Source organism: Gekko japonicus, unplaced genomic scaffold (assembly GCF_001447785.1).
Source record: "Gekko japonicus isolate JY-2015 unplaced genomic scaffold, Gekko_japonicus_V1.1 scaffold1606, whole genome shotgun sequence".
Taxonomy (NCBI): Eukaryota; Metazoa; Chordata; class Lepidosauria; order Squamata; family Gekkonidae; genus Gekko; species Gekko japonicus.
Window position 1 is genome coordinate 259005 of NW_015170934.1, and position 16448 is coordinate 275452.

The 16448-nt window shown below is 44.3% G+C and overlaps 1 protein-coding gene across 1 annotated transcript in view; it reads right to left on the reverse strand.

Annotated features, from left to right (window-relative positions):
• Nucleotides 1–16448, reverse strand: part of BRWD3 (bromodomain and WD repeat domain containing 3) — a 118000-nt gene that overhangs the window by 63268 nt on the left and 38284 nt on the right. The window contains exon 3 of the mRNA XM_015418847.1: nt 15707–15766. Coding sequence (XP_015274333.1) covers nt 15707–15766 — 60 coding nt within the window. The remainder of the gene's footprint in view (nt 1–15706; nt 15767–16448) is intronic.

Here is a 16448-nt window from a genome sequence, read left to right on the forward strand (position 1 = left end):
CTACTGTCCCGACGGGGGGTGTATGCCTTCTGCACTCTGGATCACATTAATATTTACAGCCGGCCAGGGCTTTTTTTGTAGAAAAAGCCCAGCAGGAACTCATTAGCATAATAGGCCATACCCTGATAACACAGTTCATTAGCATATTAGGCCACACCCCCATGTTACCAGAAGTGTGGTCATCCAGCCACACCCACCTTTTGCTTCTTCTTCTGTTTACCTTGTGTGTTGTCAAAACCCTGGGCTTTTTTTGTAGCAGGGACTCCTTTGCATGTTAGGCCACACACGCCTACTGCAGCCAATCCTGATGAGTTTCTGCTGTTGGGTGTGGCCTATTATGCTAATGAGTTCCTGCTGGGCGTGGCCAACTCAGGAGCCAGCCGGAACTCCGTTCCTGTGCGTTCCTGCCCAAAAATAGCCCTGTAGTCGGCACAGTTAGCCAGTGTCAGAGCCAGCATGGAGCAGTGGTGAAAGTGCCAGAGGGGGATCTGGGAGACCCAGGTTCAGACCCCCCACTCTGCCACGAAGTTTGCTGGGTGACACTGGACCAGTCACACACTCTCAAACTGATCTACCTCACAGAGTTGTTGTGAAGCTTTAAAAAAAAAATGGAGGAGCGGAATGATGTTGTCAGCTGCTTTGGGTCCCCGGTGAGGAGAAAGGCCGTGTATATATGAAGTACATAAAATTATACATAGTATGAAAAATGCTCATAAGGGTCCTTCTAAGTGTCCCTTTCGGATGATGTACATATTATCTGTTTAAATAAAAGTCAGCTCATGCCACCCATCAAAACAAAGGAAAAGTACTACACTGAAATCATACAGGTTTGATTCAATACCTGGGGGGTCACCAGGGCCAGAAAATAGGTCTAGATCAGGGGTGTTGAACTCATTTGTTATGGAGGGTTGGATTTGACATAAATTGGACTTTGTCAGGCCGGGCCATGTGTGTCATAAAATGCAATGCCAGGTAGCAGACATATAGCGTTTATAAAGGACACAAACAAAAAGGGTTTTTTTACTTAAAATAAAAACATGCTTGAAGCATTAGCATCCTTGCAATATTTTGTCTATTTAACAGTCTCCGATAACTGACACGTCTTGCTCTGAATTATTGCATCAAAATGTCTGTGCTGTAGCAATCTGGGAGGGAAGGAGCCTCAGCCCAGTGCAGGGAGCACAAACGTGTTTATCTATCTCTCCTGAGCGATTGAGTGAGTCTGGGAAAGCAAGCTATGATGCAGCAGCAGCAGCAGAACTGAAGGAAGAAGCAGGAGACAGCCAGTCCCTTGCGGGCCTGATAGAAGCCCTCTGCGGGCCTGATCCGGCCCCCGGGCCGTATATTTGACGCCCCTGGTCTATATGCTATCCCCCATGGTGTCCCTTTTCCCACTTTCTGTGAATCTTCCTGTCATTTTCATATGCAAGCCCTGAGGGCAAGGCCTCTATCCTGTCTGCCTTTACCTATACAGTCTGCCAGTTACAGGGTTCAATCCAAGGTAGTGGTAAACGTACACAAAGTCCTTCATTTTTATTTATGTATGTATTTACACCCCACCTTTTTCTCCAATGGGGAACCTGAAGTCTACAGCTTATGGCGGTGGGGACATTATGAGAGATGGTGGTTTCACAGACCCTCTGATAAAGCAACATGTAAAAGGGATCTTTGAGTAAAATGTAATGAAAATCATTTTTCCCACTGCACCATCGTTTCCTCTTCTCTGCTTTGCCTTGTATTTTCAGCAATGCTTTTACTGTAGTGTTGCTTGGCAGTCCTCAGTGGTAGTACAAAATATGCTTTGTTATATGACATCAAAACACACATGAACGAAATTCTTGTCCTTGCTTTTTTATGTGTTAACTTTACACCACTGAGTGGTAGTAGATGAATTTATTTCTTTACCAGATATTTCTGTATAGGCTCCAATAATCAACTGAATTGAGTTTTTAAAAAAGCAATCAGAAGAAGACTAAGAAGAATCGGATTTATACCCTGCCCTTCACTTGGAGTCTCAGAGCGGCATACAATCGCCTTCCCTTCCTCTTCCCACAGCAGGCACCCTGTGAGGTAGGTGGGGCTGAGAGAGCTCTGACTGAGAACTGCTCTTGAGAGAACAGCTCTGAGAGAACTATGACTGACCCATGGTCACCCAACTGGCTGCATGCGGAAGGAGGAGTGGGGAATCAAACCTGGTTCTCCCAGATCAGAGTCTGCCGCTCTTAACCGCTACACCAAACTGGCTCTCCTAATCATAAAATTATTAGAAACTGGGGAGAAGTTAGGTTAGGGATACAGATTACCTTTTTCTTATGGTGATGGCAACCAGGGCTGCCCATACTCATTTATATACTACAACACTTTCATTACAGCTTTAATAAAATTATGGGAAACTGTAAAGAGTTTAAGAGTAGGCAGAAAAAATTAGAAAATGTGGTCATTATGATACAAAACCCCAAAGCCCGAAAAATGAGACTGGCTCCTAGAGCCAAAGGAAATTTGTTAAGGCCTGACTTTCCACATATTCAGTGCACTTCCCATCCATTTTCACAATGGCTTGGATCCAAATTACTAGAAAGGGAATGGAGACGATGGAAGGGACCTTTGCCCAGCCTCTCTCCCCTGTGGTACCTTCTCTGGGCTTCTGGGGAGAATGTCCCAATGGTCAGAGTAGGGTACAGCAGAGAAGCAAAAAAATGTAGCTGGGGCTGAAGACAGTATAAGAAGAGAAAAAAATAAGATATTGGATTTATACCCCGCCCTTCACTCGGCGTCTCAGAGCAGCTTACAATCTCCTTCCCTTCCCCTCCCCACAACAGACACCCTGTGAGGTAGGTGGGGTTGAGAGAGCTCTTTCCAGAACTGCTCTTTCAAGGACAGCTCTGACAGAACTATGGCTTGCCCAAGGTCATCCAGCAGGTGCAAGTGGAGGAGTGGGGAATCAAACCCGGTTCTCCCAGATTAGAGTCCGCGCACTTAACCACTACACCAAAAGATTTCTAGTAATTTCCACCTTCCCAGCACTCATGCTGCTTCTGAGGGTTCTCCAAACGTCAAGAGTAACCAGGGAGAACACGGTAGGGTTGCCAACTTCCAGATTGTTCCTGGAGACCTCCCAGAATTACAACTCATCTCCAGGCAACGGAGATCTGTTCCCCTAGGGAAACTGGCAGCTTCAGAGGAAGGATTCTATGAGATTATAACCTACTTAAGTCCCTCCCCTCCCTAAACCCCACCATCCCCAGGCTCTGCCCCCAAACCTCCAGGCATTTCCTAACACAGAGTTTGCAGCCCTAAACAGGGAGCTCCAGTAAATCAGTTCATAGCTGTGTCAAGGATCTTTATGGCATTCTACATTCCTCTAAACTAAGACACAGCCTTTCCCTATTGCGGATGGGAGGAGGGGAGAGAATTGTGGCTCACTCAAGGCTTTGCAGGGCAAGATTTGAACCCTGGGACTTTCTTGGCTTCAGAATTTATGTTGTGTGTTTCACCAGATCTCATTAAGAATCAGGCAAGTAAGAAGCATGCTTGCCCTCAGGTCTATGGGAAGCAAGCCTGCCAGACAGGCACACCTGAGATCCCCTTCCCCACACCTCAGTGTTTGGAAGTGAAACAAAGTCCTACCGTTTTTGTCATTCTCTGAACAGACACCTATATCTTTTGCAGGAACTTCCTTCACTTTTTAAACTTGGGAAAAACTTGTGACTCAACTGTAACAACAATGTTGAATGAATTCCTTGTTCGAAATACCACTGCAGCAGGACAGCAGTTTTAATAGAAGACTGGACAACCTCTTTAAAAAATGTTACTGAAAAAAGTGTTTGAGGAACTTTTAAAAAATCCAATACAGTTACAAACATGAAGTGATCAGATAAGATCAGTTACCTGTCACAGTTTTTCCGACAACTTCTTGAAAAAAATCCTCTGGGGTATTTGAACTCATCCTTTCTGCAAGACTATATGGTTTAGGCAGCTTGAGCCATTCTGTCCCCATGCTTTCTCAAGTCTGACACCTGCCTGAGCGTGTAACATGACCTGTGTTCCAAGCTGTTACACCTGAAGAAGAGCTGCCTGTGACTCAAAAGTCTCTTCCAACTCTATCTGAACATCCAGTGCTCAGAGAAGGGTGTCCTTGCCCAGTTCAAGCGGGGTCTCTGAAGGAAATTTAATTTGGCTCTTGACTGCAAAAAAACTAGACTAATTTCACTCTCAGTTTTTCAGCCTTGACTAGCTGGCGGAAAGAGTCTTACAGTATGATCCTAAACAGAGTTACACTGTGCTAAACCCATTGCCTTCCATGGACTTAGAAGGGTGTAACTCCATCTAGAATTGCACCGTGAAGCTCCCTCTGAATGTGATAAAAGTGCTAGCAGGGTAATATAAGCATTGTCATCTTAATGATTCAGAGGTCAGATGGATATCCACTCAATTGTTGTCCAATTACATGGGATAGTGTGTCATCTGTTTCATACTCACAACAACCTTACAGGGTAGGCTAGATCTGAAGTCCCCTCAGTGAACTTTGAAACAGGACAGGGCAGGAACCCAGTCCTCCCAGATTCAGGGCTATAAAACATCACCTTAAGGATGGAACCCGTTTTCCTTTTGAAACAGCACATGATGTTAGTAGGATTCTACATTTTAGATAACATGAGGAAGGCCAGTCTTCCATACCGTTGAACAAGAGATGTCTGTTCCCCAGCTAAGCAGACCACCTGGTACTAAGTCTGGCTTGCATACAGATTAAAATTTGCAACTTCACAAATAAAAAGTCTTATTTTTTAACCTAATAGAATTGTTACAGACAAGAGCTTAGCAAGGAAGAAAGGAACAGAAAAGTACATTGGTGTAAGAACACACTGATTGTAAATGAAATCAATGAAACTCAGATTTAAACATTTGCAGAGTCAACAAGGCAACTGTACAGCTTGCTTGGAATTTGGTTTCTCCCCTGAAGCCTGGCCTAGGTGGCCAAGAAAGCCAAAAAGGCAAGAGGGGGCCACAGACAACGCATCTGCAAATGAAAAGCTACTTGACTCAGGCAAACAGGTGTTAATGGACAAACATGAGGATTTCTGGGTGTGTCAAGCACTCTTATTATGGATACAGGAGGGGGGGAACACAATAAAGCCTCTTTGTCTTGTAAAAGCAGCTGCAGGGCCAACACTCAACCCTGCTCAATAATAATAAAAAAAGGACTGTAGCTGTAATGATTCAGCTATCTCAATGGTGGCCAATCCTTTCGACAAGAGAGCTGCAAAGCCAAAGTATTTGTGAGGCCAGAGGGAGAAAAGTATGCAGGCACTGCTCCATCTTGTCTGGGCCCCTGCATCTGACAAAGTGGGCTCTACTTCACAAACACTTAGGCCGGGATGTAATCTTGTTCGTCTTTAAGGTGCCACAAGACTCCCCCTGTTTGTTTTTGGTGCTGCAGACCACAGTGGCTACTTCTCTGGAATCCTTTTCTTCCACTTACAAAACATCATTCCTGAGGCTCAGAGGAGAGAGGGAAGCAGGCAGGCATTCCTCCGCTCTGCCTGAATCGAGATAGGACTACTTCCCCCAAGCATCTTCTATTATATTTTTATTTCTTGATTTTAAAATGGCTGCAAACTGCTTCAGGAGCCAATCGGTGGCTGAAAAGTACACTTAAAAAAAGGTAAAGGTTCCCTTGCTCGAAAGCCAGTCGAATCCGACTCTAGGGTTGCGGTGCTCATCTCCGTTTCGAAGCCGAAGAGCCAGCGCTGTCCAAAGACGTTTCCGTGGTTATGTGGCCGGCATGACTAAACACCAAGGCGCACGGAACACTGTTACTTTCCCACCGAAGTGGTACCTATTTATCTACTTGCAATTTCTTGCTTTCGAACTGCTAGGTTGGCAGGAGATAAGTACACGAAAATGCAATGAATTATGATAGCTTGCCACTGTAGTGCACACGACTGCACGTTCAACAGCATCTCCCCACTGCTTCTGCTTTTTGGAGTGCTCTTTGCCTCCAGTATACTGAGACGGCTGCACAGTGTGAAAAGGAGGCAGCATGGATACTGGTCAGAGTGATGGGAGATCTGGGTTCAAATGTTCCATTTGCCTCGAAACCAACTAGATGACTAGATGGGAAGGGACCGCGGCTCAGTGGTAGAGCATCTGCTAGGCATGCAGGTCGCAGGATCGATCCCTGGCCTCTCCAGTTAAAGGATCTGGCAGTAGGTGATGTGAAAGACCTCTGCCTCAGACCATGGAGAGCCACTGGTCTGAGTAGGCAATGTTGACTTTGATGGGTCAGGGGTCTGATTCAGTATAAGAAGAAGAAGAAGAAAAAGAAGAAGAGATTGGATTTATACCCCGCTCTTCATAACCCAAGGGAGTCTCAGAGCGGCTTACAAACTCCCTTCCCCTCCACACAACAGACACCCTGTGAGCGATACTCCCTCTAAGCTGTGGAGTACTGTGAGCAAAAATTCCACTTTGTGAGCAACTGGCATTAAAGTTGTGAGCGAGCGATTTGGCTACTGCGAAGATTAGTTTGCTCTGGAGCCATCCTTCCTGAGCAAAGACAAAAATGTGTGAGCCGGAGGCTAAAAAACTGTGAGCTAGCTCAAACGGACTCAGCTTAGAGGGAACACTGCCTGTGAGGTAGGTGGGGCTGAGAGAGCTCTGACAGAAATGGCTCTTTTTCAAGAACAGCTGTGCCAGAACTACGGCTTGCCCAAGGTCATCCAGCAGGTGCAAGTGGAGGAGTGGGGAATCAAGCCCGGTTCTCCCAGATTAGAGTCCACACACTTAACCACTACAACAAACTGGCTATAAGGTAGCTTCATATGCCCATGTAACTTCAGGCCAAACGCTTTCTCTCAGTCTATAATACCTCACAGGGTTTTTGTGAGGATGTAAAACAGTTAGAACCACAAATGCACCCTGAGTGGAAGGACACGATAAAAAATGGTCACAGATAGGAGGTGAAAGAAGTGTGGGCTTAACTTTGCCACAGCCAGGCTCGCCTTCTCCTGTCCAGGTATGAGACAAATTCCCAGTCCTTGGCACAACTGGAGCAGGCTGAAACCCCCAACTACCTGCTTTGCCAGCAAAAACAGCAGGCTCAACGTCACCAGATGCATCAATTTACATTATCATTAAGCATTTGCAAAGTCAAAAATGTACTTGCACGATTTGCTTGAGGATCTAAATGATTAAGGCAGCTGTGATGGACTGTCAAGGGTTAATGCCTAACAGAGCTTGAGAAGCTTTGAGTGGCAGGCTGTTCAAATGGAATTCTATGGAGTTAGTGAAGAAATGACAGTTGGGAACTGACAGTGGAAGAAGAGAGAGTTAAGCACTGACTGTGGTCTGGGAAGGAGGCAACAGGAGTGAGAGGATCAGAGAAGATTCCGCATTCAAACCAAAAAGGGAAATTGCTTCTAGTTAAGAGAAGTAATCCCTGCTCAGTGAAAAGGGAAAAAGCTCTTAACATAGGTGTGATCTGTGTATGCAGAATGATTTTGGGAACTTGGTTGTATGTTCCTGCCTTCTAGACCTTAAAAGTCAGTTAAACTCAGAAACCTATGCTTGAGTATTTAAGCAGAAACTGAAAAGACATCCTCTCTCCTCAAAGTTTTTAAAGTACCTTTTTGAATAGCAAGAACACTTACTTGTTGGCAACAAATTATCTGGAGTTAGTGTGATCACAAAGTTACCTCAGTTTTATTGTTGGTTCACCTCATACATCCTACACCTGATTCCACCTAACCTTTTCTCCTCTAAGTTAAATAAAACATTTTGTTTATTTTGAACTTTTAAAAGCCTCTTGTGGTCCATTTCAGAAGTTGAATATAAGAAGGAGATTGTGTCTCTTCCCTCAGTTCCCTAGGCTGGACCAGCATCAATATATATAAAGTGATTGGGTGGGACAGTCATAGACAAACAAGAACAAAATAGATATAGGGACTGCTCAGCCAGAAAAAAAGAAGAAACAAGGGAAAATCCAGTGTGTGAGGGAGGGAAGAGGGCAAGATTGCCATAGCAGCCATCAGGCAAGGAGAAGGAACAAATTGGGGCCTGAGTTGGCAAACTATACACTCACACACAGGTATAAAGAAAAATAAATAAATTATGAACAACATATCCAAAAGGCCACAGAATACAAGTGGTATAGTCCACAACATCTCCATGTCAAGCTTAAATGTATTCAAGATAAAGTCAGAAACCACTTAAAAGCAGCAGAAAATGACAATACCACAATCTTTCTTGCTATGGCTAAACTAATTTAATTACACGTGGTAGATGAAAGTTTGAGTCCAGTGGCACCTTTAAGACCAACAAAGTTTAATTCTGGGTAGAAGCTTTCGTCTGCATACACACTTCTTCAGATATAGTGAAACAGACTTTGCTGACCATTACATATAGGTAATGGTTGGCAAAGTCTGTTTCACTGTATCTGAAGAAGTGTGCCTGCACACGAAAGCTTATACCCAGACTCAAACTTTGCTGGTCTTAAAGGTGCCCCTGGACTCAAACTTTGTTCTGTTGCTTCAGTCCAACATGGCTACCCACCTGAATCTGTGATAGATGAGAAAGCCTTGGTCTCAATTAAAGCCTAAATTAATAACTTCAAATTTACTCATTAATTCTAGTTAGCAATTTCACCATTGAGTCTTTCCAGATCTTTTTAAACTGTATACACACACATGGTCTACACTTTCATCATCTGTGTTATGGTGATAAGACTGGGGTGTATCCGACTAGCCTTTCTTCAACTTAACTGGCTCTTCCTCCAAAGAGGAGGAGAGGAGGAGGAGATTGGATTTATACCTTGCCCTTCACTTGGGAGTCTCAGAGCGGCTTGCAATCTCCTTTCCCTTCCCCTCCCCACAATGGTCTCAATTAAAGCCTAAATTAATAACATCAAATTTACTCATTAATTCTAGTGAGCAATTTCATCATTGAGTCTTTCCAGATCTTTTAAAACTGTATAGACACACATGGTCTACACTTTCATCATCTGTGTTATGGTGATAAGACTGGGGTGTATCCGACTAGCGTTTCTTCAACTTAACTGGCTCTTCCTCCAAAGGAAGAGCCACTTCGTTTATTTATTTACTTACTTTATTTATACCCCACTTTTCTCCCCAACAGGGACTCAAAGCAGCACCCTTCTCCTCCACTGTATCCTCACAACAACCCTATGAAGTAGGTTAGGCCAGGAGTACATGACTCGCCCAAGCTCACCTGACAATATTGCATGGCAGAGTGGGGATCTCCCAGATCCTACCCCGCCACTCTCATCACTACACCACACGACTCCTTACATTCAAACTTGCACCAAAAGGAAAGGTGGAGCATAAATAGTTTAATATCAATAAACTAAACAAACTTTGTTCAGTGGAGTCGTGGGATGGGGTAGGATCCTCCCCTCTACCTTACCAAGTGGTTGCAAGAAATACGGAGATAATGTATGCGTGACGTGCTTCATACATCAAGAATATTTAGAAGTGCTAAGCCTGCAATCCTAGGTGCACTTGGGTTGAGAATAAGCCCCCATTAGACTTTGTGGGACCTTACTTTGAGAGAAACATGCATAGGACTGGGTTGCATGAAATGCATTATTATTACTATGGTGCTTAGTTGCACATATAATTTCAAGCACCACTAGTGGCATGCCAGGAGCTTTTAATTTCCAATTCTAAACAAATGGCTATGTACCTGGGGCTCGTTATAAAGCAGCATCCACTTCAAATTTTAGGCAGTACACAAATATTCATGCAGGTAAAATGCATTTGTCAAAATAACAGTTTACCCTGAGACCAGGGGTGGCCAAACTGCGGCTCAGGAGCTGTGCGCAGCTCGTTCACATATATTGTGCAGCTCCCAGCAGGGCAGCTGGGGAAATGAAGGGGAGAGGCATGCTTCCCCAATTGGTCTTCCCTTCCCCAGCCAGTGTTCCCCTCCCTGGGAAGGGGGGGGTCTGATATTGGGATATGAGCTTTGTAAGGAACAGCCTGCTTCTTCCAAAGACGATGTTTGGATACATTTGGGTTAATGTAACTCAACGGTTCTCAGACTTTTTGAACTGGGACACATTTTTAAACTTTATTTCTCAGGACTCACTCGCACACTAACTTCAATGCTACTTTCTACCTCCAGCATAAAATGCAAGAATCTCACATCAGTTAACACTGAGCAAGTTCATATTTTTATTAAGATTTATAAATATGCAGTCTTAACTGGGCAGACTCTGTTGCACAGCTGTTTCTCAAAATATGCAGAAGCAAACCTATATTTCTCATCAAGACTCAGAGATCCTCCTCCCCCCTGTGCTAGTTCCTCCTCCTGGCCTCTTGACTCACCTGTGAGAGAGACTCTGGACTCACCTGGGAGAGTCTCATGACCCACAGTGAGAAAACTACTGGTGCCAATTGCCTGCTGCGCTTACCAATCAGTGCGAAGTACCTCAGAGTTCAAGAGCTTGTAAGAGATCAGTACGGGGCAACAGAGGAAAGCCATCCTTAAGGGTCAAACCAGGCAAGATACTAAGAGATCACAATAGGATTTCCAGCATGGGTTGCCTTCTTTTTGGTAAATAACAGCTGCAAGGAGCCCCAACTCCAACTAAGGCTGTGGCTTAAGGGGAGATGGGGATTTAACTCCAACCTCAACCCGACCCTCCCCCCAGAACTGCTGTTTGCACGGTGCTACAGCCCTGATTCAGAGAGCCCTATGGCAGCCGTTTACTCAGGAAAAAAACTGTACTGGAGATCAGATCATGATTATTTGGATGTCTCCTCTGCTTTGATTCTAAGATTCCCAAATTGCTAAGAACACCCATATAGAAGAATGGATTTGGAAAACACTAACTGGATCATCTCTAGCCCCTGGGCCTGCCCAGAGGCAAGGAATCACATGCCAAGCTTGCAGATAAGGCCACAAAACAAACAAACCCACCCAACTTCCAAGCCCATACATATCTAACAATATATCCCAGAGTGCCTAGAGGGGGTCTGGGAAAACAGTCACCCAGAAGGGATATCTTCTCCAAATGGTCAGCTACAAGGCTGCCCTACAACCCAAGACAACCCCAGCAAATATTTTCTTTAAGAGCTCAGAGCACAGTTACATCAAATTCAAGTACACGAGAGAAAAACAGTATAGGTCCCAGGCAATGCTTCCTCTAAGCCGTGGAGTCTTGCGAGCAAAAATTCCACTTTGTGAGCTCCCGGCATTAAAGTGGTGTGCGAGCGATTTGGCTACTGCCTAAATTAGTTTGCTCTGGAGCCATCCTTCCTGAGCTAAGGCAAAAATGTGTGAGCCGGAGGCCAAAAAACTGTGAGCTAGCTCACACTAACTCAGCTTAGAGGGAACACTGGTCCCAGGCCACAAAGTATTTGAAAGGTTAAAAGTAGGCCGCTGAATTGAGCCCAGAAATCAACCAATGGTCACTGCAATTGATCCAGTATAAGCATAATATGACTGATGAGTGGGGGCAAGAGTGAACAAAAGACATTTAACAGAGAATTTTGAGCATCCTCACATTACAGTTTCCAGAATCTCTGGAGGGAAAACCATGCAAAGTTAAAGCTGCTATTAAAACCATTACAAGCTTGTAGCAAAAAAAAAAAAAAATCTATCCTCAAAGGCAGCCTCTCCCAAAGGTCATTTTAAAAAGCATAACTTCAAAATCTATTATTATTATTGACGATAGCATTCTTTCCAATCAACAACAGTGGCTCCACAGCACTCTTCACCGAGGATACATGTCGCAGCCCATCTCCCATCCATGCCAACCTCTAAGTACACAACCAGGGATCATCACATTCTTCTTTCCTTACTGAGAGTGTGATTTTATGCGGAGTACATAAAAAGGTTCCCTTGCTCGAAAGCCAGTCGAATCCGACTCTAGGGTTGCAGTGCTCATCTCTGTTTCAAAGCCGAAGAGCCAGCGCTGTCCGAAGATGTTTCCGTGGTCATGTGGCCGGCATGACTAAACACCAAGGTGCACAGAACGCTGTTACCTTCCCACCGAAGCGGTACCTATTTATCTACTTGCAATGTCTTGCTTTCGAACTGCTAGGTTGGCAGGAGCCGGAACCAGAGACGGGAGCTCACTCCGACATGCGGCACCCAGGTCTCGAACTACTGAGCTACTGACCTTCCAAAGCCTGCAGTTCAGCGTCTTAACCACTTGAGCCACCGCAGCGGAGTACATGACCAGTTGTAATTTTCACCAATTACATTTGTTGTAAGAGAGACATATATATTCAGCCATGGTACCTTCTGTTATGAACATATGATGAGCCCTGCTGGATCAGAATAAGACCCTCCTCCACCACTGCCTCACAGGGTGGCCAACCAGTTATTCTAGAGGGCCAACGACACAGCATAGTGGCTGAAGCCTTCCCCTGATGTTGCCTCCTGGCACTGTGTTTCAGAGGTTTACTACCTCTGAATTGTGGAGGTTCCCTTTAGTCACTGTGGCTGATAGCCACTGACAGAGCTGTCCTTCATGAATCTGTCCAATCCCCTTTTAAAACTGTCTGTGCCTCTGGCCATCACAGAAACCCACTATCATGTACTACAATTCGTATGAAAGACGATGGTTAATTCAATTTCATAGATGTTCTAACGTTAGTGGCATATTCATAATGTTTATTACTTATAAAGAATCATAAATCTAATTTGCACACAACCTCTGGGAAAGTAACAGAAATTCCTTGACATTGGTATCAGAAAAAGTATCTTTAGCATCGCACAAGCAGTCACACTGAACACTTCAAAGCAATTGTCCCTGCTTTCAAACACTTCCCTGGCTACACCCTCCTCGTTTCTCCTCCTTAACGCCCTGATACAGCTCTGTCGGTAACTTCTTATACTGCCCCCCAGAACACCTCTCTGATGTCACTTCCTTCAAATCCCTCCCCCAAATCCATATTTCTTACGAAGACTTTGAAACCTTTAGTCCAACACCCCATACCAAAACAAAGTTTAACTGGAATAAAGGTGATTTGAATTAATGCTTCATCTTCCCCTACTTGTTCCCGACCTCCCCCTTCCCCTCCTTTATTGTTTTCCTTGAGTCAGATTTTAAACTTCAAGTTCCACGGGGCAGAGACCTGTTCTTGTACTCTGTAATGTACTATGCATACCAATGATGCTTCTAGCAGGCCTGGAGAACTGGCATACAAGTTTTCTAAATGAATGGCATAGTATACACATTGTTATATCAGCATTATTTATTATCTTTCTGAGCTCCTCAAACTCACTTTAGCCCCCTGTCAACATCACATAAAAAGAAGAAAATCAGATTCCCACCTACCAAAGCAAGCTATAAATCTTCCAAAACAGTTTGGTACTTGATTGCACATTTTTCTTCTTCACATTGTTCTAATTGTACAGGCTTTATTATTTCTGTTTAGCGTTTAAGAGCCATAGTGGTGCTTAAAAAGCAGGAATTCTTGAAACAAGCCGAACTTTTCTGTATAAAATATCACTAAAACTGAGCAAAGTAAATCCTGAAAGAAGAAATGATCTTTGCCTATTTACATGGAGGTCTTAAGTATTTTCCCCCCGTGTATCTAATTCTTCTGATTTTTTTTTAAAAAAGCAACTATCCTGGAAACAATTATTTTTGTTCTCACAACACCATGAAATGTGCAGATAAGTATCTGCAGCATATCCCCAAGAATTACGAGAAAGGAAATATTTGTTACAGGGTAAAGACTAAGGAATGTCGTTAGTCACAATGATTCTCCACACTCCCAAGTTATTCTTCAATATAGTAACAGTTTGACATAGACAGATGATCGCGCCCTTTGGTTGTGTGTCAAAAACTGACTACAGGTGGCAGAGATCAGTGTTCCTCAAAAGAGAATCTACAGCCCAAACTCTTAACCTGTATTTGTAGTGTGGTGCAGTGGGTAAGAGTGCTGGACCCAAGTTTGAGTCCCCACTCATGTCACGGAAGCTTGCTGGGTGACCTTGGGCCAGTCACACTCTCGGAGCCTAACCTACTCCACTGAGTTGTTGTGAAGATAAACTGGAGGAGAGGAGAATGACGTAAACCGCCTGGGGTTCCCATTAGGGAGAAAGGCAGGATAAAAAAATGAAGTAAATAAATTTAAAAACACTTCATGCTTTTTGTATCTACACATGCAAGATGACAATCCATCTGTCTTGGAACTGTTATAAAACAATGGAACTGTTATAAAACAATGTTATAAAACTGGAACTGTTATAAAACAATGATATGCACTCCATGGCTTGGGAACTACATGTAGTTTTTTGACATGCCATTCTGCGCACTATTTCTTAATGTGGGGGACACAGACAAGGCCTTTGCCTGGTAAAGCCTGTGTCTGGCAGGTTGTTCCCACCTTGAAACAGCTACCACCAGAGGAACAGGTAAGCTGTGAGCCTCATGCCAGGGATGGAAGTAAAATGGGCCTCTTTGGACTGGCTGTAATTGTGAAAGTGGCTCTCCACAAGCCAAGGACATCACCATAAAATATTTTACCTCACACATGCACCACTGGCTTAAAATCACAATTAACTGGAAAATGTCACACACAAATGCTAATTATTACACAACAGCTTACTGTGAGAGAGAGAAGAAACAGAGGGCAGAGATTTTCAGAGCAAGCCCAGTGAAAAAGCCAAGCCTGGGTGATCAGGCAGGCAGGCAGGCAGACAAACCACCAGCAGTATTTAGAGCAGGTATGTACTACAACCAAACTTTCTGCAATCCCTTTGCTGTTCCCCAGCGTCACTAAACAAAGAAGAGTATCATACATGTTATGCTTCACTGCTCATACCATAAGAAGAGGTTGGCATTTGTATGAACTGATCTGTCTTAGAGCATTAGAGCAACTTCCTTTTGTGACCCAGGCCACAAGTCACACGGGCATAGAGCATCTCCCGACATACATTAGGATAACATATTTTAAAACCCATACTGGAAGACAATCTATATATGCCCCCCTCCCCAGTCTCATAGCTGGATAAAAATACACCTGCAGCTTGGCATCCTCTGCTTGCATTCTGAAACATCTATACAATAGTCTTGCACAAGCAGCAAGTGAGAACATGAACAGGAGCCAGGGCACGCTCAATCCATCAGACACGCGTTCACCTTTTCTCCCTCCCTTTTGGTAAGCCAATTCCCTTATTTCACAAGGAATCTGGGATGTTTTCTGCCTTTAAAGATCACAAACTTTTTTTTACCACTAAGCTTCATCTCAGCTTCCAACAGAACAAGCAAAAGTACTCATTTCAGGATTTATTTACATTCTATCATTAACATCCCTAAACATTTCTAAAGCGGACGCCCCCCCCCCGTCTCAGCAGATTCTCTGCCGGTACCTAGCATTATTTGGTATGTGGGGAGGAAAGCATAGTATTTTTCTTCCTACTGCAGCAAAACCACTCTCCTCTTATCGGATCCTAGCTTTGGAAGCTACAACCAATCAGCAAGCAACTATCATTTACAAATACGGAACTAAAGCCTGATAGGAGCTATACCATTGGCCTAAACAGAACCCCCTCTTGTACATGCCCTCAAATAACCCTCCCCGGTTGCTCCACAATAGACACCTCTTGGGGAAAGACTGACACTGAAAATAAACCCCAAATCATCCCTTCCTAGAAGACTAATTTTCATCTGGCCTTCCTGGATTGGAGCACTCTCTCCCCCAAATTTTTTAAGCCAGCCTTTACTCACCAGATCCTCAAAGCTCCTTCGGTGCTCCTTGCCCTGCCAATCCAGACGTCTTGGAATCAACTGCGGGGAGGGAGGGGAAGGATTAGCAGTTAAAGCATGTGCATCTGGGGGGAGGGAATAACTACCCACCCACCATTTCCTTCTCCAGTAAAGCCTTCACTGATCCTTAATGCACACAGCTTCCACCCTCCCTGCAATGCAACCTTCACTCACCCAGAAGAGTCCAAGCCCTATCCCCCCCCCAAAAAAAAACACCAGCAGAGAAATGATGTTTAAAAGCGAAAGGATCAAGAGAACCAGCTCTTAAACACTATTTTTTATAATGCTGTCTCAAATGGGGATAGCAAGCAATCCTTATTGGTAGCCTGCACCAAGGGGCAGTTTTTTCAGAACATACAGGACGTCCGGCTGACTCAGTGTGAAGGTTCCCCATCCTGTCCCTTAATCAAAACACCGGGGAGAAAAGGAGGAAATTGTCCTCTCTTTTCAAGCCCTCCCATTACACTCGCATCCCACCCTTCCCCCAGGGCAGTCAAGACTCAGCGCACGGCTTCCCCCATTTTATCTTCCCAACAGTCCTGTGAGGTAGATTTGGCCAAGAAACAAGCCACCAGCTCAAGATTACCCAGAGAACTTAAAAACAGGGTTTGAACCCCAGGTCTAATACAACACCAGACAACTTAAAGGCTTTGGGCCAAAACCAAGGGATCCTTTCTCAGTAGTAAAAAAAAAAAACTGGGGG